At 37.4% G+C, this 27,747-nt stretch overlaps 1 protein-coding gene across 2 annotated transcripts; it reads right to left on the bottom strand.

The window, feature by feature from the left end:
• Nucleotides 1-1,427: 1,427 nt before the first annotated feature.
• On the bottom strand, nt 1,428-27,616 carry LOC134659178 (serine proteinase stubble). Of its 2 annotated transcripts, XM_063514810.1 has the most exons (9): nt 26,951-27,616; nt 18,486-18,665; nt 11,388-11,711; nt 9,801-9,978; nt 7,962-8,061; nt 5,251-5,343; nt 4,714-4,818; nt 3,332-3,439; nt 1,428-1,641 (listed from the first exon to the last, which is right to left on the bottom strand). In XM_063514810.1, exons 1-9 carry the CDS (start codon nt 27,276-27,278, stop codon nt 1,462-1,464), a joined length of 1,596 nt encoding a protein of 531 aa, XP_063370880.1. In that variant the 5' UTR covers nt 27,279-27,616; the 3' UTR covers nt 1,428-1,461. The 2 variants fall into 2 exon arrangements, with proteins under 2 accessions (XP_063370880.1, XP_063370881.1); XM_063514811.1 differs by lacking the exon at nt 11,388-11,711.
• Nucleotides 27,617-27,747: the final 131 nt, after the last annotated feature.

The raw sequence follows: 27,747 nt of genomic DNA, 5'->3' as shown, positions 1-27,747 counted from the left end.
ATTTTTACATTCTACGCGATTATCTATCAGCTTTAAACTCATTCAATATTTACATTTTTTTTACAAAATCATACTATTATTTACGAGACTACAAAAATTTGGAAATTATCCATGTATCTTAACGAAATTTAAAAATAATTTCAATCATAAACGGTAGGTCCATCTAGTGGTTTAAAACAGAGCTACAATGATAGCTTTGTTCAAAATAAACCCGTTCTAAGGCTTTTGTGCAAGTTATTAGTCGATAGAGTTTCAAGAGTGGCTCATAGATGGCGCGAGTGTTTCGAGATCTAGCTGTCTTATCATTTACGTAGTTCTGGATGTATACACCAGGGGGCAACACGCATTATAGTGCTTCAGGTAGGTATACTAATCTTTCTAGTGTAGGGATCTAGGGGTATTCTTTCGTTTAATCCTCACGTTTTTGATTAAACATGGCGTCTTCGTCAAATCTTCTAGGCAAAGTTAAAAAAAGAGTTTAAGCCTCGCTTGCACCTGGTAGAGCAAAAACGCTCTACGAAAAAAGTACAAAAAGGGTACTTATTTAATTCTGTATCTGGGTGCGTAGCCAACATGCCAATCGTTTACTCTCCGTAGCGAACGAAACGCAACCGTCACTGTCGCACAAATATGGAAGAGTGATAGAAATACACAAAGCGTTTCGTTGTTGTAGCGCCCGCGATTATCACCTTGGCTAGGGACTCTAGTAAGATAAGTTGCCAAGAAAAGAGTTAAAATTAGGTAAGCGAGCGGACGGTCTTTCTTTCAGGACTGGTAAGATTTTAGACATAAGTATTTTCTATGGAATAAATAAATAATAGTTATTTTCGATACAAGTGCGAAAAAGAGGAAATTCGAAACGAGTGGCGATAAATTAAAACACGACCGAAGGGAGTGTTTTAAATCGACACGAGTTGCGAATTACTTATTCGCACGTGTATCGAACAACGTTTTACAGTACATATGGCACTTTAAAGTTTCGACATACGCACGAAAAGTGCTATTATACGCACTAGTGCGGAAAAGTAGCCCCATATGTACTGTAAAATAAAATTAAATAACGTGACAAAAACAATGAGTATATTTTTCCAATCGTTTATTTTATGAACATAAAAAGCTAAAAATAAAGATATTCTACAAATAAATAATGTAAAAATCTATAACTAAAACAATAATAGGACCACATAGTCCAATCCTAATTTAGGACTTTTAACAAAATATCATTTAAATATCTTAACATAATAAATGTCACTAGCGACATGACTTTTACAAATCCATGTACATTTTTTGTTCTCGGGTTTTTGTTTTCATGTTTTTTCCCCTCGGGTTTTCACTTTAACAGTTCATCTGGTAATTATTAAGCTGTTAATTGTTTGTCAAACCAAGTTTTAACAATTTTTTTGTCTCGGGTTTTTTTTACACCATCTAAGGTGTGATTTTTTCTTGTCGGGTTTTGACTTCTTAAGGTGTTATAAGCTTGTCGATCCACGGCACAAATTTCTGTATGTTAGTGTATACACCCGGCAGGTGCTCGCGGCCGCAGCCGATACCCCACGACACGAGGCCGATGAGCGTGCTCCGTCCGTCCATCTTCATGGTGAGTGGGCCGCCGGAGTCACCTTGGCAGGAGTCGCGGCCGCCCTGGAAACAAAAAATTTTAGAAGTATTAGAACAAATTAAATTATGTATTTTCAAAAAATATTTTCACCTGTCGGTATCACATGAGATGATCCAGTTTTAAAATAAGTATTAGATATCTGGATCACTACCCAAGTATCACTGTCATACCTATACACCGTGTTTTTATTGAATTCCGTTAACTTCGGGGTATGGTTAAGTACGTTTAAGAGAACTAAATGGTATAGTTAATTTTCAAAAAAAAATTTTTTTTTGCTTTTAAAAAAAAAAAAAAAATAAGTTTGAAAAATAATTAAATGTAGCATATGGCGTTGTTGTAACATGGGCATTACATTTAACTCAACCAAACAATTGAAATCTGTGACATATCAATGTCATTTCGAACATCGATCGACCGAGATTGTACTTAAGTTTAGTAGCAAATGTATGAACTTATTCTAAACACTAATCAATATGTAAACCGGCCCTAAGGCAAGTGTACACGCCTGTAGAGGCCTTATAGGAAAAAAATAAATTATTGATTATCTCCGAAATGGAGTTAATTAGAATATCGGTGTCTTTGAGAAACTTACGTAATTTAAGCTCAGGAATGCACCCTTGAAATTAACGGAAATCAAAAAAAACACGGTGTAGAAAATGACAATCGATACTTAGTGCTTAGTGCTTCTGGGCATTCTCCGCAAATCGACAACCATTGTGCCTATTTTGCGTGAAACGAGATAGCGCTACTCTAACCCTCCCAGCTCGTCCATGAAGCCTAACAATGTTTTCAGGTTGCTAAATGCCACTTTTAGTGTGCACGGAGTCCCTAGGTATTTGCTCACGTATACTTCTACCTGTGTGCAGTCTAGGAGAATGTGTTTTGTTGTTTTTTCTTTTTCCATGCACGATACTTAAATAATGTAGGTATTGAAATGATTATGTGACTTTTCGTTCGCTTAAACAGGTTGGCCAAAATTTTTGAAGATACGCAGCCACCGCGTTCACGTGGCGTGCCGATTAGTATGGAACCTCCGAGAAAACGCCTCGCAGAAACGCTAGCGTGTAAGCGTCCTTAGTACAGTCACCACCAGATATATCAGAGCGGCTAAGGCGCTCACAAATATTCAACACGCCTCTATTGTCAGGGCGTTAGAGTGCGTGTTCAGATATTGTGAACACCTTGGCCGCTCCGATATATCTGATGGCGACTGTACCTCTATCTGATTCTTCCCTCCCTCCGTGATTCTTCTCACTTGATGGTCTCAGCGGAAGATCAGCGCTGGAAGCCACCAGCAACATGCTGAGATGAAGCCATTTCGTGGCACTTCCATCTTTTATGTTTTCTTTTATAATATATTATGTATTGTCTCGTATGTGTGCCAAGAGGGGATTAGATTCAAAAACAAGCTCAAGAAATGGCTGATAACAAAAAGTTTCTATAATTTAAATGAATATTTTATGTACATAGACAATGAATCGTTATGAATTATGATGTTATGTTATTGTTATTGTTTTTTGCATGCACTAGGTTAGTTTATAATTGTACGCCCGAAATGAGCAAGCTGATGGACTTTTGTGATATTAATAAGACCTATGTACCAGCTTTGACAATAAAGAAATCTTATCTTATCTTATCTTATCTTATCTTACGAATAAATGTATTCTATTCTATTCTATCTAGTGCAAAGGTATAAATCTTAGTTGGTTGTACCTCTTTGTATCCCGCGCAAAGAAACACGTCGTGTATGGTCTCTCGACGACCGGCGGCGCGGAACCAGCGCTGGCAACGCTCGTTCGGAATCACTTCTACGTCCACTTCCTGGAACAAAGATATAGTTGGTCAAACCAATTTGTCAGTAAATAAGAATTAAAAAAAAATTACCCTCATCCTTTTCTTTTGGGTGCTAGTACTAGTGTAAGACAAAGATAGTACGATTCTCTCTGTCTATGTTTGGAATGAGACAGTCCTTTGACAAACTATAGTTTAAGGATCAAACACAAAACTGTATTCACGTCTTTCCTGTAGACATGCCCAAAAATTAAAAGCTGTAAAAAAAACCACGTGAAGGTACTCCTTTTATTTGGAATATCTGGGCGACCGAGCTTTGCTCGGTAAACATACAAAAACTCAAAAATGCGCGTTTTTCCAGAGATAAGACCTAGCTAGATCGATTTTTGGCTCCCCAAAACCCCCATATAGCAAATTTCATCAAAATCGTTAGAGCCGTTTCCGAGATCACCGAAATATATATATATATACATATAAATAAATAAATAAATAAACAAGAATTGCTCGTTTAAAGGTATAAGAAAAGTATGATAAAATCATAATCTACATGCCCACAAGCTCTTAACTGTTGTCCACAGGTGAGAAAACTGGACAGTTCTGCCGGGCTAGCACATGATTGGCGCGACAGTATCTCGCGGCGAGGTAGACTACCCGTCCCTATTAGGGTTCCGTAGCCAAATGGCAAAAAACGGAACCCTTATAGATTCGTCATGTCTGTCTGTCTGTCCGTCTGTCCGTCCGTATGTCACAGTATAAGAAACTATAAGAACTATACTGTTGAAACTTGGTAAGTAGATGTATTCTGTGATCCGCATTAAGATTTTCACACAAAAATAGAAAAAAAAAAACAATAAATTTTTGGGGTTCCCCATACTTAGAACTGAAACTCAAATTTTTTTTTTATCAGACCCATACGTGTGGGGTATCTATGGATAGGTCTTCAAAAATGATATTGAGGTTTCTAATATCATTTTTTTCTAAACTGAATAGTTTGCACGAGAGACACTTCCAAAGTGGTAAAATGTGTCCCCCCCCCCTGTAACTTCTAAAATAACAGAATGATAAAACTAAAAAAAATATATGATGTACATTACCATGTAAACTTCCACCGAAAATTGGTGTGAACGAGATCTAGTAAGTAGTTTTTTTTTAATACGTCATAAATCGCCTAAATACGGAACCCTTCATGGGCGAGTCCGACTCGCACTTGGCCGCTTTTTTTTATTAACATAGTTAGAAAAAGACGTGTGCTAGGGGTGCTGACGAGCACACAGGTTTTAAAATTTGTAACAAATGAACATTACCTGTAACACTGAAGGCACGGTGCTCTGCCCATGCCTCGTGCGGCCCCAGCCAGCCACAGTCGCCATCTTGCCAGCTAATTTGACTTGCTTCTGAGGTAGACACACCTGGAATCATTAAAAAAAGCCTTTTATTTTCGAATTTTAATTCTCGTGAGTGATACTAACAATAGCTAATTTTCACTGTCACTTTTAATATGAATGATTGAAATGAAAGAATGAATGAAATGAATGAATATCCGACACTATGAAACGATTTATGACGCGGTTCGGCTTGGATCCTTAAGCGGGTTTTCTTTTTAAATAAATAGAGCACCGCCAAAGTCTGTCTGTCTGCCTGTTTGTCTGTCTGTGGCATCTCTCCAATGGGTGGACCGATTTCGATGCGGTTTGTTTACGTGAAAGCGAGTTTCCTTGCGGTAATTTTTAGCTATGTATGATAGAAATAGATCCAGCAGTTTGAAAAGTATTAGCTATTGGCATATACTGTAGGGGATATAAAAAAATAATGTAATAGTTATAAATTATAATATGGTATACCGGTAATATGTGCTGCTTGAACACAACCCCTCTATCCAACTGCACTAGCGCCACGTCGTTCCTAAAGTCGGCTGGCTCGTAAGACGGGTGAACCTGAAAATTTTCAACATTTTACCAATTTTATTTAAGTACATATCATAGACCCTCTATGGTGCGGTTTATAATGCTACATCTAAATCATCTAATCTATCTAATACCTTTAAACGAGCAATTCTTGTTTATTTATTTATATATACATTTCGGGGATCTCTAACGATTTCGATTAAATTTGCTATATGGGGGATTTTGGGGGCGAAAAATCGATCTAGCTATCATAATCATAATCATAATCATAATATTTTTATTCAAAATAGATTCTTACAGAACACTTTTTGAAAGTCAAAAATTGTAGAGAATAATTTACATAGAATATACATGTGTATTAAAATTATAACTTAATATATGCCACGCTTGATTGTAGATAAGGTATCCGACCATACGTGTGTGTCTATTAAATATTCGTCTACTCTATAATAGCCTTTCTTTATTAAAGTATCTTTTATTATAGTTTTGAACTTGTTTTCTGACATATTCACAATATGATCGGGTATCTTATTGTAGCAACGTGTACAAAGCCCCAAAAATGATTTTCGTACTTTGCTTAGCCTAGTTCTTATATCTAATAAATTATTCCTATTCCTGGTATTAAAATTGTGTACATCACATTTTTTTTAAACAGTGTAAGATTCTTTCTCACATACATTATATTATCATATATAAATTGACTAGGCAATGTCATAATATTTATTGTTTTAAACAATTATCTTAGAGACTGACGGCTTTTTAAGCCATAGATCGCACGTATTGCTCGTTTTTGTAAGATAAAAATACTCTCAACATCAGCAGCTCTGCCCCAAAGTAATAGGCCGTAACACATTAAGCTATGAAAATAAGAAAAGTATACCATCTTTGCAGTATCTTCATCGGTTAGCTCCCTAATTTTCATTACTGCATATACAGCTGAGCTTAATCTTTTTGACAGTGCCTCAATGTGAGGATCCCATTGTAAACTAGAATCTACCGTTATTCCTAAAAAAATGGTTTTTTGCGTAATATCTAATGCCTCGTTTTTAACTGCCAATCCTTGTACACCTTGTTTTACGTTAGGTAGCTTAAAATGTACGCATTTAGTTTTCTTTGCATTTAAAACTAAGTTATTAGCAGTAAACCATTCATGTACTTGTTCTATAGCATGATTTATACTGGCAACGTCTTCGGAATCTCTGTTGACATGAAATATAAGTGACGTGTCATCAGCAAATAGGACAATTTTTGAAAATTGCTCTGCCATAAATGGAAGGTCATTCATATAAATGAGAAATAAAAGGGGGCCCAATATCGATCCTTGAGGGACACCGATCTTAACCTGCGACCCCTTAGACATAACTCCATTTACGGTTACTTTATGACTTCTACCCACCAGGTACGACTTTAATAACTCCAGACCCTGTCCTTCGATCCCGTAATAATTTAATTTTGATAGCAGTGTCTCATGATTCACACAGTCGAACGCTTTTGTTAAGTCACAGAAAATGCCAATGGCATCTTTTTTCCCTTCCCATGCCTCAAAGATATGTTTAATTAAACTTACGCCAGCATCCAAAGTGGATCGACCCTTAGTAAATCCGTACTGATGTTTATGAAACAATTTATTTCTATTGAAATGACTAAGAAGTTGTGTTAGCATAACCTTCTCGAAAATTTTGCTGAGTACAGGCAAGATAGAGACAGGTCTGAAGTTACCGGCATCCTTGGCGTCACCAGCTTTGTACAAAGGTATCACTCTGCTTTCTTTCATCAGGTCAGGAAACGTGCCTTCATCTATACATTTGTTAAATATTGAACTTAAATAAGATGCAATGGTAACTATAATAGCAGTGCAAGCTTTAACAGACATTCCCCATAAATCCTCAGTAGATTTAACTTTTATTTGTTTAAATGTTTTTATAATAACCTTGGCATCAATGTACTCAAATTTAAATTTATTTTTACATTCAGCTACATGAGCACTCAACATGGTGATAGCCCTACTTGGAGAGGAGTTTAACGATTTAGTTGTTGCAATTGGAATATTTGTAAAGAATGTTTCAAATGCTTGAGCTACCTCGAAATTTGTACTGATTAATCCATCGGAAGTATTGAGGACAATATCTTTACAAGGCGGTTTTATCTTTCCCGCTTCTTGTCTAATAATGTTCCAAGTTGTTTTTATTTTGTCTTGAGACATTTTAATTTTATTTTTAATATAATTAGATTTCGCCGCTTTACATACTTTTTTATAAATTTTTGAGTACATTTTGACATACTCGGAGCAGCTTTCTGTTTGAAGTAAGTTCTTTAATTCATACAATTCAAACATTCTTTCCCTGCTTTTACTAATCCCTGGAGTCGCCCAATCACTGAATTTAAATGTTTGTTTTGCTTTTATTACTTTGATTGGAAAGCTCTTTTCAAATTCCACTACTACTTTTGAGAATAATTGACCGTACATATCATTACAACATCCATGTTCTGACCCGTTTGTGGGCTAGGTCGTCTAAATCGGTCTTATCTCTGAGACCCCGCATTTTTGGGTCATATGTATGTTTTCCGAGCAAAGCTCGGTCTCCCAGATATTGATGTATAATGCTAAAAAACGAAGATTTGTCTATAGATTGTTATTTATTGATTACCTCCTTCCTCTGCACGGCGTACTCCTCATGTGAATATCGTTCCCCGGAATCCCGGACGTCCCACTCGCCGAGACGGACGCGGAGCTGGGAGTTTGGTGTGCTGAAAAAAAAAACATTTCATCAGTACATTACATGCAGATCGATTCTAATTTTGCTATTCGTATGGGTGAAGAACGCACAGTCTGGAGGGCGTACTCTGGAGCAGGGATGTTGCGAATATCCGCATCCGCATCCGCAACCGCGGAAATTCCGCATTATTTTCAACATCCGCATCTGCATCCGCATCCGCATAAAATCGATGCGGATTTAATGCGGATGCGGATAGGTCGGTACAGGAACGTCTTAGCATCGGCGTAAATGCTAGACTGCTAGGTAATTTAGTCATTAGCCAAAAAAACCTATTAGAAATGAGCAGTCAAGCGTGAGTAGGACTTAATGTACGGAACCTTTGGAACGCGAGTCCGACTCGCACTTGGCCGGATTTTGAAATAAAAATTACTAAAATGTAATATTTGACGTTTTTTATGTATCTATCTTGACATCCGCATCTGCATCCGCGGATTTGAAATAATCAGCATCCGCAACATCCCTGCTCTGGAGTATCAATTGCCGAAGATCGTCTGGACGCCCTAGGTACCGCTGGAGAGACGAAGTGCAGAAAGACCTTAGCGAACTCGGCGCCCTCGACTGGACAGAAACGGCTTTGGACAGAGTAGCATGGCGGTCTTTGGTGTCGGAGGCCAAGATCCACTTCGGGTCGTTGCGCCACAGCAGTAAGTAAGTATTTTAATTTTAAGTTGTATAATGATGCGACTAGTTGATTAAAAGAATGACAGACCAACATATTCTCACATTATCATTATTTTAACTCTAATGTTACCTAATACAAAGACATTGCAAAATATCAAATTTTGCACACATTCCTTTCGCAATATTCCTTCAAATAAATAAGTATAAATTAGCTTAAATTATACCTCTCATACAATTAGCGTTACGAAACAGTAATGGAGAAAGTATAGCAAATCGTATTTTACAATTGCATTCGGTAATACGTCCATTAGTGGAGTGTGAAAGTGACTGGCAATTACGTCGTAGGTAATGAGTACCTATTGGTTATTAGGTGTTGTGAGTAACAATCTTTACAGTACAATGGTGCTAATTTACCGCCCTAGTGCGCCTAGCACTATACATGCGTATGTGACTGTGACTATGTGGAAAACTTAAAGGGCCATATTTACTGTAAAACATTGTACAATACACGTGCCAAAAGGTAATTCGCACTTGTCTCGTAATGTACTATTAATTTAGTAAGAAGCAAATGGAGTGAGTGATAAATGGATGGAACACATGTAAAGGTGAACCAGGATCTATTGCGGGTGCGCCATGTTGCGGAATTTCACTGGAACTAATTTTTTCATACTACACTGAATTGTTACCCTATACATGAGAATAACAGCGCCCTCTTGACAATTATCATATATTACTGGTCAGGCTATAGGTTAAATAGTGTGGAAACAAGAATTGTGAATTTAAAATGATAGCCATCGGAAAACTGAAGAAAGATGGTTTTAATTGTGAAAATATTACCTATCATATAAATTTGACATTAATAATGCCACTTGCTCACTTCGTCATTACGAATGCCATGCAGAGTCAAGCTAATACTCGATAACATGAGACTTTAGTACCTACTGGATCCGATTTTGTTTGTTTTCTAAAATTAATTACTATTTTTTACAGTCGGGTTTTTAGTTCGTTTTCTAAATTTAACTCTATTTTTTACAGTCGGGTTTTTGTTAGTTTTCTAATATATTTTTTTACAGTCGGGTTATTACTTACGTAGCAACACAATGAGCCGCAGTGATGACCCATCGGTCGGAAATAAGGGCGCCTCCACACGCCAGCTTCTTGCTGAGGAAACCCGACTTGATGAGGGCCGCTTGCCACGGGTGCGACCCGAAACCCGTTGAGTGCCCGCCGACGATCCGGTTGGAGCGTGTGAAATGCTCGCCGCAACCTGGAACGTGTGAGGGGTCCTTTAGTAAATAGGACTTGAATATGTCCATGATCTTCGTTTAGAAAGAAAAGAGATCTCTTATAAAATCAGAGATATAAGATTTATATAGATGTCATACTGGAAAGTATGAGATACCTACAGAAAATACAGAGAATAAACAATATTGCAAAATTATACTTTATTTGAAAATATCTGTGTGTGGGTAGCGTAAAAGTATAAGTTTCTTCGTAATATGCTTGTATGTTTTGAGTCTGAAATGTAAAATTTTAAATACTGTGATAGATTTTGCAAACATTCATGAATTTGTGCTTGAGTGGATTTACGTTTATACAAAACAGACATATAAAAGTACTTATTTACTACAAGCAAACAGAAATACTCCTAACTCCTAGGTACTACATATCATATCCTACATGAACCAACGTAAAACTAGTAGGTATCTACTTCGTGCCTTCTATAAAACACATTTAATTATTACCAAAATTAATATTTTAATTACAAAATACAACCAAGCAACACGTAAACAAAGCTGTCTAGGTTATTCCAGGTGATAGTTTACTATATTACTTTAAATATTTTTTTCAACAAATTTTTTTGGCCTATGGCCAGCAGTGGGACATTCAAATAGGCTAAGAACAAGAATTCTAGTATAACTACAAACCATTCTATAAAATCTACTAGCAATAAATAAGTAAGTACCCTGGAATAGACTTGACAGAAAAGCGTGCTAAAAACAAAAAAGATTTGCAACCCGCGAACCCGACTCTAAAAAATCTTTCAAAAGTCAACCGTTGACCCAAAACCGTCAGTGCGTGTGCATTTATCGTATGTGCTATAGTCAGCAGCAGAAGCTGCTAAGCGGGCCAGGTGTTCAAAATGATCTTGACGCGACTTTATTTTTAAGAGAATAAGAGCGTGTCAAGGTAATTTTGAACATCTCGCCCGCTTAGCTACTTCTGGTGCTGACTGTACAAATAAAATAGGTGCGTGATGATTATGAAAACGCAGTGCTGAAGGTAAAGCGAGAAAGAAAATGGCGAGTTGTCTCAAGTGTTTTGCTATAAATAAGTCAAAAAATATTAAAGAAAAAAAAAGTTCTTTGGTATATTTTTTTTTTACTTTTTAAATTTCTAATATATTTTGATGTATTAAAAAACTTAGGTACGTAAAAAATGATATCTTTTTAATAAAATTTTAAATGAGAAAGAACAGAATTGTATTACTTGTTGATACTCGAATGTATATAAAATGTGGCAGATTTTTTTTAAGTTCCTATTTTTATTAAGTGCTGACAATTGAAGTAATTGCATAATCATAAATCGCCAAAAAATATGTATAAAAAATCGTAATAAAAAACTAAACACTTGAGCAAACCCGCCACCAAAAAACCAAAAAACCCAAAATCTCACCCGGATAACTAGGTCTCGTGTGCTCATTCGTCACTACAGGCACATAATCATCATCACCATAATACGGTTTCGTCGTACTCTCATGGTACGAAGGCTTCACGTGAAAATAGTGGTTTTGGTCTGTGTCCCACGGTTTTTCCGTGTCCCAGGGTTTTTGGTCCCATTTGTCGGGTTTCTGGGTCTCCCAGGGTTTCTGGGTGTCCCATTTGTCGGGTCTGTGGGGTTTGTGGTGGTCTGTGTACACGATGACCGGGTCCTCGAACTGGTTTGTGTTCTGGTAGTCGATTTCGTGGGGGAATGTTCCGATGAGTTCGATTAGGTCACCTGTGGTTCATTGTTATGATTGTAGTGTGCGTGATGTTAGGTCAGGGACCGGCAAACCTCAGATCTTTGGAGGTACCTACGATTGTGGCTCTTTAAGCCCCAGAAAAGTAATAATTATCACATTTTACGCATTATCATTCCTAGAACTGGTGACTTAAGGATGACTCACGCTTAACCGGGCCGGGGCCTGGTCGGAGCTTCCGGCGCTTCGTTTAATATGGAAAGCACCACGTGATCACCGATCAGCCATCATCGTCATAGAAAATGACATGTCGATGCCTCGGTACGGGCCCGGTCTGGTCTAGCGTGAGTCTTCCTTTATTGAGTCCTGTTCTCAAAAGTTTGCCGATCCCTCTGTTAGGTTGTAAGTCACTGTGAAGCGCTGTGGGCGCCTTGATGTTATTGACAAGTATACATGAATGATTATTGATTAGCCTAGAGATTATAAATAAACAGTTTTAAGAACCCCTAGTGTAAATTTCATGTGATGGCGAGACGAGTGTTCGCGTTGGGTTATGGGATTTTGACAGCGCGCCAAGCGGGACGTTTTGGAACCTCAAAATCCCATACAAAATGACACAACGCAAACGCGTAGGTACGTCACGTCACGCTATAGAATGACATTTAAACTAGGAGTACAGTTTGTATGTCAACTGAATGTAGATTTGAAATTTTTCAAATTATTTCCAAAATGGCGGAGCTGCAGGGGCTTACTAGGTCTACAGCTCACAGAACCACTATTATTCTTAACACTGAGTTTAGATAAGTTTGTATCGTAATAAGTATCAGGATCACACATGACTTCACTCCACGTAACCAAAAGTGTTAACATGCAAAATTTGCTAAAACCACGCTAATTGAGTAATTAAGCTATAAACATACTTATCGGAACTTATTGGTAAGCAGATAACGTAACGTTACGTGAACGGGAAACGCGTTACTCGACTTATTCAAGAGCAACGCAATCGTTACGGTTCGTTATGCTAGTTTCCTGCTGTGACTAAGAGCTGTGTAGGAGCATAGAGAAATATAGTAAGACAAGAGTGCTCACTCCATACATCAGTTTTGGTACCAAAAAGACTATTAATTTCAGTGTCTACATCTAGCATCGAGTAGCGGAACTATCAATAATGCTACTTGACAATAGAGTCTATGTTGTTGAGCATTGGACTTTCCGGTCGGTGCTACATCTATTGTCAAGTAGCAGTACTGATAGTTCCGCTACTCGATGCTAGATGTAGACACTGAAATTAATAGTCTTTTTGGTACCAAAACTGATGTATAGAGTGAGCAATCTATGTATTATTTTCTCTATGGTAAGAGTAACTATTGTAGAATCTTAGGACGTTAAGCATGGCTACAAAATTGTACAACCTGTGAAAAGATCAAAAACGTGACGAAAATCATAATTATGTCAAGTATTTATATTCCAAGATAACCATCACCCATCGTATATCCTAATGCAGTTTTTCGTATTTTCCATTCCACTCGCCTTACGTTTTGTACGCACCCTAAGGCTGCGTTTCCACCAGAGATGTGCAAGGATAGGTGTGCAAGGGATGTGTTTTTAAGAATCAATAGAATCGCTGAACGAGGAAAACAAATGAAGTGATTCTTTTAGTTCTTAACAAACACATCCCTCGCTACGCATCTTTGCACATCTGATAGATAAACCATCTATTCGCTTGCCACAAGACACACATATTGACAACAAAAATTGAAACCATAACAATATCAATCTAAAAATAAAATAAAGTACAAGAAGCATCAATAAAGTGTCATTCAATAGAACTTGCTAACTATGTAAACAAAAGTTACTAGTAAATTGATATTCAGTGTCAATTTTAGTATGGCGGTTTGTTTACATAGTTAGCAAGTTCTATTGAATGACACTTTAGGTTTGCTGTGTGCGTTGCAGTAAACTAAAAGGGTTCAGGCTCAGTAATACGCTCCACTCTTTCGGGTGAAGCACTGATAATTTTGCTAGAACCCGGATCTCTGGTCGAAACGCAGTCTAACTCCCAACACTGTCTGAGTAATTGCCCTAACTTACAACACAGTCTGACTAATAGCTGAGTAAGATACTCGGAACAATAAAGCTATCCAGCACGCTCCACTGGAGTACTTTCACTCGGTTTCACTGCTCGAGGCTCGGGAGACGGGAATATATATTGTATGTATAGTTTGTCAAAAGACTGTCTCACTTCAAACATAGAGAGAATCATACTATCCTTGTCTTACACTAGTACTAGCACCCAAAAGAAAAGGATGAGTATAGTTTTTTTTGTTCATATTTACTGACAATTTGGTTTGACCAACTATAATAGGTGTTTTGCTGCGTCCGCCATGTATATATATATCGGGTGGAACAGAATGAGGGTCTTTTATGCAAACGGGGAATTGTTTAGGCTTCGTACCTACTTTATTTTTTACTTACTAATCACGTTAATATTTCTAACCGTTTGTGAGCTACAGTTTGTTAAAAATTTGTACAAAAATCTGCATGTTTGGGGTTGTGCACAAATCACGCGCGGTGTTTTCGGCTACTTTTTGACCCCTTTGTGATATTTGGTGAGGTTTTTGGCTATACAATTCAGCCGATTGCCGATTTTTATCTAATATTAAAATAAAACTCGCGAATTATAAGAGTCTTCTTACGCGAAAGTAAACAAAGAGTTGCGTAATGGATTGAATTAGTGCCCGGAAGGTAATGGCGGTGTTTACCGGCCCGTGAATTTTGTCGGTCCAAGCTAGAAGCTGAAGCGAGACCATTGAGATATTATTACTAATATCTGGGAGACCGAACTTTGCTCGGAAAACATACAAAAACATCGAAAATCCGCGTTTTCCCAGAGGTAAGACCAGGGCCGGATTAAGCATGTCGGGGCCCCTAGGCAGTGCAATGCTCGGGGCCCCCTTACAATTAATTCTGCATACATAAGTTCAGTTGTTCAGTACAGTCAAGTAAGTTTGCGGTTTTAATTTCAACCTTCAGGTGTCGGTTGAGCGGATCCGAACATGCCGAACGATGTCTTTTTCGCTCTTGCATGGACATAAAGGTTTTTAATATTAGTTTTTGCCGATTCCTCCTTGCGTCCAGTGTTAGGAGAGCTCTTTTTTTCTTAATAAGTAGTTAAATATTTTGCGAGGCTGAACAGCGATAGTCCGCCCATACGAGCCACCAAATTAACCTAATAATACCTAAATATTTTACATGTGTTTAAATGATTATTCATTAACCAGTCAAACTAGCATGTAAGTACAGGGTAAATCGGAAAATTAATAAAAATCGCGAGCACAGCGAGCGCGAAATTTTTTGTGAAAAAATTGTGAAAGCGTGTTAAAAAAGCCTAAAAATCCGAAGTTACCCAGTGAGGCGAGCTTTCATACGAGGTCAAAGCCGTGCTTCAGGATAAGCTCAGCTAGATCACAGACGCCAACCAATGTCCATTGTATTAAAAAGCGACAGGCCGAGCTTGGCGCAGCGAGGCCAAAGGCTAAGCTGAAGAAGAGATTTGGTAGACGAACCAAAAATTGAGGTAAAAAGTGAGGCTGAAGATCGAGCTCAGCAATCTCCACATACTTAACAAGCCCGAAGCGTACTTATAACCAGCGAGGTGAGCTTTCATGCGAGGCAAAAGGCTAAGCTTCTGAAATCAATGTTTATATTTGTTAAAAAGCGACGCCGAAGGTCGAACTGTAAGAAAGCAGCGCTCTGATACGAACCAATCATCAGTTACTCGGAGGGCCGAAGTTTCATTAATGAGGTTTTAGGCCCTCGGGAGCCTGAAAATCGAGCTCGATTTACAGACTTTAAAAGCTATAAAATAACATAATTTACATAATCATTTGATGATTGTGTGTCTGAGAAACTGATATTGGACATTAGGTATAAGTAGGTACCATAAAAAATTATTTATGAATTTTGGCCATATGAAACACAAATTTTTTTGGCGCGCGCGGGGCCGCCGGGGCCCCCTAGCCGAGGCGGGGCCCATAGGCAGTTGCCTACTCTGCCTTAGGGTTAATCCGGCCCTGGGTAAGACCTAGCTAGATCGATTTTTCGCACGATGGAGCTTCTTAGCTTCCTTGAATAAAGTATTGTCTTCGGTTACCGCGATAGTTACTCATGAAATAAAACTATTAAAACGGATTATATCGCTTATCGGGATGTAGTATAAATTCAGTAATATCTGGGAGACCGAGCTTTGCTCGGAAAACATATAAAAACTCAAAAGTAGCACAAAACAAACTTATAAAATTACTATTTCACTATCATCACTTAACATCAACCAATAAAATATACAAAGAAACAAAACTTCTGAATATAAACCAAAATTATCAATACAACACATGCATCCTGGTACATAAAATATTGCAAAAGAGCATCCACACACAAATTAATTTCGAAATAAAAGCTAACACTAAAAACATATTAAAACACCTAACGAGACGTGCTCACCATATTTGTCTGAAAATGCCAAGAACAACAAACTATGGCAAGAAAAGTATTGCTTATGAAGGCGCTAAGTTTTATAATAATCTACCAAAGGATATAACGAATTCTAAGTCAATTTCTATTTTCAAAAAGAAACTTAAATGCCACATTTTTAAAGGCCCCATGTAAGATGACTAGATGAGACCTCGTTTCCTAGCTATTCATAAATATATGTATATAAAAAAAAACTCCTATCTAATAATACTTCAGACATACTTAACATAATAATCATAAGTGCAATAAAAAATCAAGCAAAAATATATATTTAAATACCTAATCAAGTAAAAATTACAATAATAATATTTAACGTATATACCTAATTACCATTAATAATATAACCTACTAATTAAAATATTAACAATGACTATTAAAATATTATTAATAACGTATAAGCCATCTTAAACTATATAATTTACAAGTATCATAACAATGCACTTATCCCTAGTATGCATCCCGCCTTATAATAGTTGCTACAACCGGTTCAATGCATGCTCGCCGCGCGCTATCGGCTATGCTGTCGCTAACCAACATGTTACTAAGTTGTTATAATTAAGTGAATTTAAAAATACCGACATCCATTTTTATTAAAAAAAAAAAATGTTATGCTCGTTTATGGATTACCTGTAATTTATGTTAATATTACTAAAACTTTGTTTGTTTCTCGTATAAGTGATTTATAATCTTAGAGAAATAAATATATTTGAACTGAACTGAAAATGCGCGTTTTCCCAGAGATAAGACCTAACTAGATCGATTTTTCGCCCCCGAAAACCCCCATATAGCAAATTTCATCGAAATCGTTAGAGCGTTTCCGAGATCCCCGAAATATATATATAAATAAACATATAAATAAATAAATAAATAAGCAAGAATTGCTCGTTTAAAGGTACTTATTTCATATTTCATTTCATATTTCATTTATTGCATAGTCATGAACATAAATTATATAATAAGATGTTACAGTTAAGTTGGTAAATTCATGACACCCTGTTAGGGCACACAATATTTAGCTTACTATCTAACACCTATAAAACATTTCATAACATATCCATAACATATCTATCGTAATCAGTGTGTAAAAAAGAAATAGTCAAATAATAATAACATGGTAAAATTAAATAAAAGATAAAATTAAATAACATTCCATACATACATATTATTAGATTAGATACGCGATATAATCCGTTTTAATAGTTTCCTTCCTTGTATAACTCAAACTATTGACTCACGAACACGCTACCTCTCTTAATTTACACCACAAGAAAGCACTCACTCTCGAACTTATATTTACTATACACCTGTTGTGTGCAAATGTCTCTTCATTGCGAAACAATGGTTTTGCACATCACGTGTCATGTGACATAAGATTCGGTGAATCTCTTAAATCTGTGCCCTAAATTCAGAACAATAGGGCACGATTTCTGCCCCTGGCCTCTTTCTATATTAGCTTTAAGTTAAATATGAGTTACTTTAGGGCCATATTATTGAAAGTGAGTGACAGATAGCCCAGAGACCAATTGTATCATATTATGTGTGTTTTCTTAGATTCCGAGAGACATATACAAAAGATTCCGTCGTCTACTTATCCACGCAGCACGCCCATATCATACCCCTAGCTAGAGCATAGACCCATCAGGTCCATGGGTTTCCCTCCCCCTATTCTTATCTTATGTTGTTCGGGGGCCCATGTGAATACACTTCGATCCATAGGGATCCCCACTCCCCCTATTAGTACGCAGGATATGCCCACAGCACAGAGGTGCTACGCGAGAAGAAAATCTCGCTTCCTGGCCAAGGCAAGACGTAAAACTTTATACAAACCACGGGAGGTAATTCGTAATATGGTGCTACTTTACTGCCCTAGTGCGGTAACTAGCACTATACGTATGTCGAAAAAGGGCCATATGTACTGTACAACGCTGTACAATACTTGTGCGAAAAGGTAATTCGCACTTTCTACTTTTCGCACTTCTGTTCTATCGTAATGTACTATTCATTTATCTTCATTAGGAATAAACTATCTTTTATCTTATGTTGGGCCTTAGGAGGTTATCCTCCTAAGACCCAAGGGCCTACCTATAGTACCTATTCAGTTCTATGTAATTTAAACCATGTTCAATTGGAACAGAGTCGCTTTTGCTTTGTTTCGTTCAATTTTCAAACAACGCAAAATCAACTCTATTTCCTACAATTCAGGTTCAAATTTAAGTGGCAAATTTAGGATATTTCGTTTACATGGCTAGGCCTTAGAAGGATAAAACACTTTAAAGACTTACTAGCATTATGAATGGTAGGAGCGACCTCCGCTGGCCGTTCCGTGGTCTCCCTATCCACACAGCAGGCCCATATCATGCCTCCAGAGCAGAGGTCCATGGGTTTCCCGCCCCCCAGCACGCAGGATATGCTGAGGCCGCAGGGGTACCGAGAGCCCCGGTAACGGCATGTCTGGGGGATCACTGGAAAGAGAATATTAGGGTTATTATAAAATGTAATATATAGCTGGTCAACCAAATCTTGTCAGTAAAAAAAGGCGCGAAATTCAAATTTTCTATGGGACGATATCCCTTCGCGCCTACATTTTTCAAATTTGCCGCCTTTTTCTACTGTCAAGATCTGGTTGACCAAGTATATATAGGTACAGTATATTTCTGTAGATAGATACTCGTAGATAGATCAATTGATTTCTTATTAAAAATTACATGATAATTATACTTCTTCTTCTTCCTCGCGTTATCCCGGCATTTGCCACGGCTCAAGGGAGCCTGGGGTCCGCTTGACAACTAATCCCAAGAATTGACGTAGGCTCTAGTTTTTACGAAACATGATATACTTGGTCAAGCAAATCGAGTCAGTAGAAAAAGGTGTCATTTATATATTATCTGTGGAACTGTTTTGTTTACATTTCATCGTTGTTCGATGTACATTGCTGCTTTTTGTTCTTTTCTGAGGGATACCATACTTTAGGTTGCTTTACATTGCTACTGACCCGGCTTGACAGACTATATTTAACAATGTCAAAATGTTTCTAAATTACATGAACTCATAAAAAGGTCGTCAGATTGTAGAAGATAACAATAATTTATTAAAATAATAAAGTAAAAAATAATAAACAATAAAAATACCTAATCATAACAAAAGCACAAGTAGGTATAACATAAAGTGCTTATCGGAGTTATCGGCACGATTCTAACATTAATAAACATCAAAAATTAGATCTCTATCTATACTTGTCAATGTCAAAAGTGACGTTTTTGTTAATGGTCACGAGTTAAATTTACACCCGAAATCGTGATTTTTTTCCACTTTTTCACTATCTTTTAGTAAATGCTAATAATTAGAGCAGAGATTAGGAAATTATTCACGAAATTTTCACAGGAAACAACGGCCACTTTCATTTAAGAAATGGAAATTCTCGAATTGTTTAAGTAATATGAGAAATTTCCGAAATTTATCCGTGGCAATTTCACACTATCGGAAATTTTCAGGCGATATACCTAGTAATTTAGAATACCATTATTTACAACCTGAAAAGTTCAAGCTCCATCAAGCATAAAATATGCCTATAACTTCATTATCCTATAATTTGCATGATCTACAGATCTATAGATCATAATACTCTCGCCCGTGCGCGCGATAGTGAAACGAACGAGGGTCGTTCACCGCCATATTGATCTATAGATCATTGCGTGCGCATAGCGTTACGTGATTTAAGTAATAATGGTTATGGTCGATTCCTGTACCACTACCACCAGTTTGGCACTGACGTAAACGTAATCGAGAACGTAATTTAATTTCTAATGCATCTCGCTCGTACTCGCATATTAGTGTAAGCGAGATGTATAGAAAGTAAAAAACGTTCTCGAAAGCGTTTATGTCAGTTTTGACACTGTCAGTGACTCATGGTACGGGCTCTGTTATATTAGTAAACGTATGTAAAATACTGACTACGCGTTTACTAAGTACATAGTGAACAGTACGGTTACCATCAGTTTGTCACTGACATAAACGCCGTCGAGAACGTAATTTACTTTCTATACATCCCGTTTGCACGAATATGCGAGTGTGAGCGAGATGTTAGAAAGTAAATTACGTTCTCGACGGCGTTTATGTCAGTGACAAACTGATGGTAACCGTACAGGGTTTTAAGAGTGACCCAGGAGACAGTAACTATGGCAACGAGTGACAGCAAAAAGATGATTCACTCACATTTGCGGTATAATATCTAAGGACGGGCTAATGGGGCACTAAAAATCGTACTAGTTCAGCGGTGCTACCCACGAATTTCAGCCAATCGTGCAGTCTAACGCGACTAGTTGCGACCAATAGCGCGCGTAACGCGAACTCGTCAACCAATCGCGCGCGTGATGGAACTCATCAACCAATCGCGTTGTAGCGATTTCACACCGCTGTACTGGCCCCTGTCGGCCCTGTCATGCCTCATTATTATTGCCCGTAAAGCCAGTCCCTAGATATCTATGTCAATGTTCACTCACATTTGCGGTACAGTCAGCAGCAGAAGTTGCTAAGCGGGCCAGGCGTTGAAAATGAGCTTGACGCGACTTTATTGTTAAGAGAATAACAGTGTGTCCAGGTAATTTTGAGCACCTCGCCCGCTTAGCAACTTCTGCTGACTGTACACGTTGTTACGTAATTTAAAGATGGCATTTGTGTGTGTCATTGTAATCGACTTTTTTTAGGGTTCCGTACCACAAAAGGAAAAAAAAATGAATTTTTATAGGACCAATTTGTTGTCCGTCTGTCTGTCAAGACCCTTTATCTCGAGAACGCGTGGAGGTATCTAGTTGAAATTAAAACAATATACTCAAGTCGACAGTCCCTTGAAGCTGTAAAAAAAATTAACTTTTAAGTTAACGTAGAAAAAGATACGGCCGTTTATACCGCAGAAAACGTATATTTCGACACTCTCAAGGGAATCAAAATTGAAAATAAACAAAATGGTATAAAAACTATCACTATCGCCTTAAGTCTAAAGTCTATTATTTTATTCCGTAGACTAAAATGACATTTCATAGTATGAACATCATGTGTCATTTCATACTATGAAATGTCATTTTAGTCTACCGAATAAAAAAATAGACTTTAGGTCTTCACATTTTTGCTAACCAACCTTTTATTTTGTTTCTGCTATTGTCTAACTACTAGAGCCTGTCAACTTTTACCGATATTCGTAATTGTGACGGATGACCGAACTGTCATCGTAATCACTCGTAACACATCGTAATGGCTCATAATAAGTAATAATACAGCCAGGAACAATAGTTGCTAAGCGGGCGAGGTGTTCAATATGATCTTGACGCGACTTTATTGTTAATAGAATAAGAGCGCGTCAAGCATTGACATATATATACTTATCTCAGGACTGGCCTTACGTGTATTTAAAATGGTACTGGTTCAGCGGTGTCACTCACGAATGCGAGCCAATCGTGTAGTCTAACGCAACTAGTTGCGACCAATCGCGCGGCCGCGCGCGCGTTGATGCGAATTCATCAACCAATCGCGTTGCAGTGTTTTCACACCGCTGTATACTGGCCCCATTCACGCTCCACTCTTATTGCCCGTAAGGCTAGTCCTGAAATATATATGTCAATGGCGTCAAGGTAATTTTGAACACCTCGCCCGCTTAGCAACTTCTGCTGCTGACTGTACTGCCGTACAGAGAGGACACTTCCAGACTTCCTGCAAAACAGAAGTTTGACAGCGAATCAGGGTCGAATCATGATATCCCTTTCTAACTCAGCTCAGCTGTTATAGAGCATAAAATATCGGACCATTATTTTGTGTCAGCTGTGGTGCAGTGGAACCGCGCCCCGGCGAGCGATTCCGGCCGCGCCGGCGCCCATAGCAACGGCGCTTCGCCGGTGTCGCGCGGCAGTGGCGCCCTCGGTGGTACGGGTGGCACAAAACGGAAACATTTAGCCCGCGCTGAGTCGCGACGTGTCCTTGACAACCGCAAGGTCAGAGAAATGCTTTTAGACATTAATTTTGATGCCTTAATGTCATTAAATTGCCCAGTAGAATTGTATAATGCATTAACACGAATATTTTATGACATATACAACGATTGCTATGTAAATAAAACGGTCAAGTGTAACACAAGTAGAAATCATAAACCCTGGATTAACGATAATTTGAAGAATATGATAATAGAAAGGGATAGATTATTTCACATATGGTGCCATGAGCCAAAGAATATGCTAAAGCGACTTAGTTATACTAGGTATAGGAATAAATGTACTAAAGCCATAAATAAAAGTAAAAAATTTTACGATAAAAAGTGTATTATAGAGTGTAATCATAATATTAAGAAAATATGGGAAAGGATAAATATATTGTTGGGAAAAAATAGTAAAAATTTAGATGATATAATACACTCTAACATGCAAGATATGGGAGATGACAAATATATATGTAATAAGTTCGCCTCTACTTATACGGACGAGATCAAAGAGATTAAACATATGTGTAATGATACCTGGATTGATAGGGATAATTATGTTAAAAAGTCAGACGTGTGCATGAGATGGCAGCCCGTGAAGAGTCACCAAGTTAGAAAAGCTGTCAAAAACATGAACGCAAACAAATCTCCGGGCAGCGATCTGATACGCATGTCTGACATAAAACTCGTCGCAGACAAAATAAGTCCTATTCTTGCCAGATTGATTAATTTATCTGTCAAACATCATAAATTCCCTAGTAAGCTAAAAGAAGCTATAATTCGTCCAATTTACAAAAAAGGAGATCGTAAATCTTTTTCTAATTATAGACCCATTGCAATATTATCCAGCATTGATAAAATTATGGAAAAATGTATAACCGACCAGCTTAGTACCTATCTTAGTAAAAATGATGTTTTAACTCCCAGTCAACACGGTTTTCAAAGAGGAAAAAGTACCTCAACTTTATTGTCAAATTTCACAGATGAAATTAATAACTACCTGAATGATAAAAAAATTGTATTAGCCGTATTCTTTGATTTCAAAAAGGCGTTCGATACTTTAGAATCGAACACCTTATTGAAGGCCATGCACGAGTGCGGAGTGAGCGAGCCGCTGAACACATGGTTCCGCGACTATCTCGCCTCGCGCTCCTACAAGGTCAGGGTCGGGAACTCCTATAGTCGTGAGTGCGCCGTGGAGTGTGGGGTGCCTCAAGGTTCGGGCTGTGGTCCTGTCTGCTACTTGATGCACGTTAACAGCTTGTGCGGTGTGCTGCAGCATTGCTCAGCGCACATGTTCGCAGACGACCTATGCGCCTTGCGCGCGGGCACTGACCTTGAGGACACTTTCCGTCTAGTTCAGCAAGACATTAACTCGGTCATTAAGTGGTCTCACGACAATGGAATAGTTCTCAACTCCAATAAAACCAAGTTCTTGCTAATTCATTCACCGTACTTACCAATTAAGAATATCCCTTCCAAACTATATGCCCATACTTTCCATTGCTTTCACCTTAACAACTATAACTGTAACTGTGAACCTATTCAACAAGTAGAATGTATTACTTACCTTGGAATCAAAGTAGACGAGCACCTATCCTGGTCGTATCATGTTAATTTTATTTATGAAAAACTTAGAGTCTTATTAGGTAAGTTCTATCACTTAAAATTCAAAGTTCCTATTAGCACACTTAGATGTCTATACATGTCACTTGTAGATTCAATATTGAGTTATGCTCTTGACAGCTATGGGCTCACAACTAAGACCAATATCGATAAACTAGAGACTATGCAGATCAGATTTTTAAAATTACTTGTCAACCATAAAATTAAACTCAAATGTAAAGGTAACTACAGACTACTATTTAAAATTTGCAATATTTTACCAGTTAGTTTAAAACATAAATACTTACTCGCGATCAATAACCATAGCTACCAAGAGTCTAACTCAGCGGATTCCTTAACACCAGTTAATCATACATACATCACAAAGGCTGTGACTACAGGCAAACTATCCGTTCCTAGAATTAATAACTACTACGGGGATAGAACACTTAGAAAAAGAATTCCATACTTACTCAATAGTTTGCCTGAAGCTATAAGACGCGAAAACAAGAAGTCCAAATTTAAATCTATGTTAAAAAAACATTACCATGACACATTGTAGTAATTAATTTACCTACTTTAAGTTACATTAAGTTACATATTAACCAGAGACTGATGACCCCACAGTCAAACTCATTGTTGAGTTTTGCGGGGCTATGATTATAGTTAAGAATATCACTGTACTTTATTAATTAAATAAATAATAAAAAAAAAAAACTTAACTATCCCTTTCGGCTATTTAGGATTGTCAAAATTCAAGTCATTATCTTATCTGTGGTCGTGCACGCTAAGGGACGTCAAGTTGTGTCAACTATAATTAATTGTTCGGAGCAATGCTAAGCCGAACAAAGCCGAGAATACCCGAAGTCAGGGGTGTCTCCCCACTGATAAGTGCAGTTATCGGTAACGTTTGTAGAGGCCCTAATAAACAAGCAACAACGGTTGCACTCCGGGAGTGCCGATAGAAGTGAAAACTCACCTCACTATGTTATCGACGCCCGGTAACACGATACATACGTTTAGAGGCGGTATTCTATTTATTTATTATATATTATTATCATTCTCAAATAAGATCACACTTTTTCATTGACATGTTTATTTACATACTGCCATGACAACGTCAAATTATTTGAACATAGGTAAAGAGTCTTGAAAAGGAGTCCGCAACATAAATGTCAAATAACATTGAGTTTTTTGAGGAGAAAGATCCCCGCAATTTGCGAAATTCGGTTTTCGCGGTAGCCCCTCTGACTAGACGCCGACGCTCGAGAGACGCTAGTGTGGGGTGGCTCTAACTCTGTGCTCTAAGTAAATCGTGCATTCAATCGTGAACAGCTAACAGACAGGCAGACAGATAGACAGACAAAATTACTACCGAATTCGTAATATTTGTAGGGATGATAGTACTATTATTTATTCTGTGGGATGATTTAGATTACTGTTATCTAGTTGTAAAACATTTGTTTCCTATAAACAAATTAGAGAAAGGATGTCGTTACTCGCAATTTGCTCTAATTCGATTTTAATTGTGCAATCCAGACGATTCCGATAATTTCGTAATGACATTATTATGTGAAAGTTATGCTAATATAGTTTTAATAAGGTTGTTGTAAATTAAAGTTACCTATTTAATAATGTGCGCATTCTATATATGTTCTTACGTACAGGGTGTTTCAACCCTTAAGAGCGCCACTGCTGCGTCCAAAGTTAAAACGGCCGTTTTTGTTTTGAGTTTATAGATTGACGAATCCAGCAACATAGAAACGAGTTTGATGTATTCAAAAGTTACTTTAATACAAGATACAGTACGTAGCGGCCCCCTATTTTTAAATATCTTTCGTTAAATTAAAATAATCACTATTATTTAGCAGTGGCGCTAGTGTGCACGTTGATGGGCTCTTAAGACGAAACAGGAGCTGAGATTTAAATATTTTAGGTAAATATACCCGTCGCGCTAACGGAAGCGGCTGCTAAAACTAGTGCGATAAGGACAAGGCGAAAAATCCTGCGTAAAAATCTCAAAAATCGAGGTTTCGTACTCGACTGTTTCCTCCTCCAAAACTTAACCAATCGTAACCAAATTTGGAAATCTAAATGATTATGAAATTATCTGTGTCGGACCGTTTTGATTTTTTGGCTAATTGATATCAGTTTTGAATACCACGCCTCTCATTGCGGCATAGTCAATTAGGTCATTTTGGCCATTTTTGAAGGGCTCTAGCGCCTTAAAAAACAAAAATATCAAAAAAAGCAAAACGGTCCGACACAGATATTGACAATATTAATCTGTGTTGAAAAAATCATTGCTCTAGCTTCAAAACCCACGGAGGAAACAGTCGAGTACGTTTGTATGGAGAAATGACCACTCCTGTTGCCTCTTAAGGAACACTGTGTTCATAAAAAGCAGTATTCAGGTTAGTAGTGAAAATTTGCAGTTATAGTTCTACTAATACATTAAGGCCCACTTGCACCATTCCACTTACCCGGGGTTAGCAGGTTAAACATGGGGTTACCATGTTACCAGTACAATTTGGCACTAGGTTAACGGTTTAACCGCTTAACCCCTGGGATTGTGCAAGTGGGCCTTATTAATATAAAATACATCTACATATAGGTATTCTCCTCTTGCCGTCCACAATTCAAATCTTAGCAATTTAATGCAATTTTGGATTTGTTAAAACATAGATTCAAAATAGAGTGAAATGGGAGGCCTTTTTATAGGACTCTGGGCAGCTAGAGCCTAGAGCTAGACTCTAGAGGATAAAATACTAATAAAAATTGTGATGATAAAAAAAATTGCTATTTAGAACTATTTATGACAACAATGATTTTGATGGCCTTTGCGTGAAATTTAGATAGACGAGAATTAAGAAGGTGTTGATTAATTGATTAAAATAATAAAAGAATGATTAATTGATTAAAAAATCACTTGATTGATTAATTGATTAAAAGATTAATAATTGAAGAATATAAAAATGTACCTATTGTATGTCCGTTTAGTTAGACGATCCGTATGTGTAACATACGTAACAAAACTGTCACATAATATTAACTCAAATTCAATTCAAATTTAATGTATGAATTGAAGTTATAATATTTTTCTTAAACCTTATGTATTACTTTATTATTGACTATATTAATATTAAAACAAAATATTGAAGTTTATAAATAAATACTCACTTTTCCCCAACAAATCCATAATGGAGTCATCTTCTTGCGAGGCGCCATACGAACTATGGTATGACCCCTTCCTCCGCCCCAAAGCATCCAACAATAAAATATCCTTCTCCTGCTCATTCGCCGGCCGTCTCCTTTCCGACTTTATCTCCTCGTCCTTAAGGTCCAAATCGTCTTGCAGCGTCAACACATCATTCTCTATTTCAGCACACACAACACCCAAAATCGCGAACAACAAAAACACCTTGATACCCATTGCACCGTTTCTTCTTCTAATTTTGAAATTTTTATTTTTAATTTCGTATCCATTGGTTCGGTTTTCACAACACATCACTGTTCAACGTTCCATTTTAGGCTTTTTATGAGGGTGAGTTTGTTGGTTTTCGCGCGGTCGGCCGTCCGGAGTGCGGACTATAAAAGACCTTTTTATTTTTTTTAAAGCGATGCGTCCGCGCGCTAGGCTTGGGAAATCGGAAGTAACAGCCGCGCTGCGACTGAGTTCCTTTTCACTTTCTTGACTTATTTTCCTGTTATGTTGCCATACTGATTTAGTATAATTATTTAATGGCTTATAACATTACCTGTAAAATTAACGAGGTTGGTAAATCGCTTTCGTTTTATTTCCTTGATAATTGTGTTTTAGTGTGCGTGATGTGATTAGCATAATTGTCGCAAATTTAATTATTATTTTTATTTCAGTAGCTCTATAAGTATTAACATATTTATTTATCAAAGAAATTTATGAATGAGTAAAACTAAATAACTAAACGAATAAAATATTCCCCCCACTGTGATTATCC

This window comes from Cydia amplana, chromosome 24 (assembly GCF_948474715.1).
Source record: "Cydia amplana chromosome 24, ilCydAmpl1.1, whole genome shotgun sequence".
NCBI classification, from domain to species: Eukaryota; Metazoa; Arthropoda; class Insecta; order Lepidoptera; family Tortricidae; genus Cydia; species Cydia amplana.
Note: the sequence above shows the minus strand (reverse complement) of the source record. Positions and strands in the feature narration are given on the sequence as shown.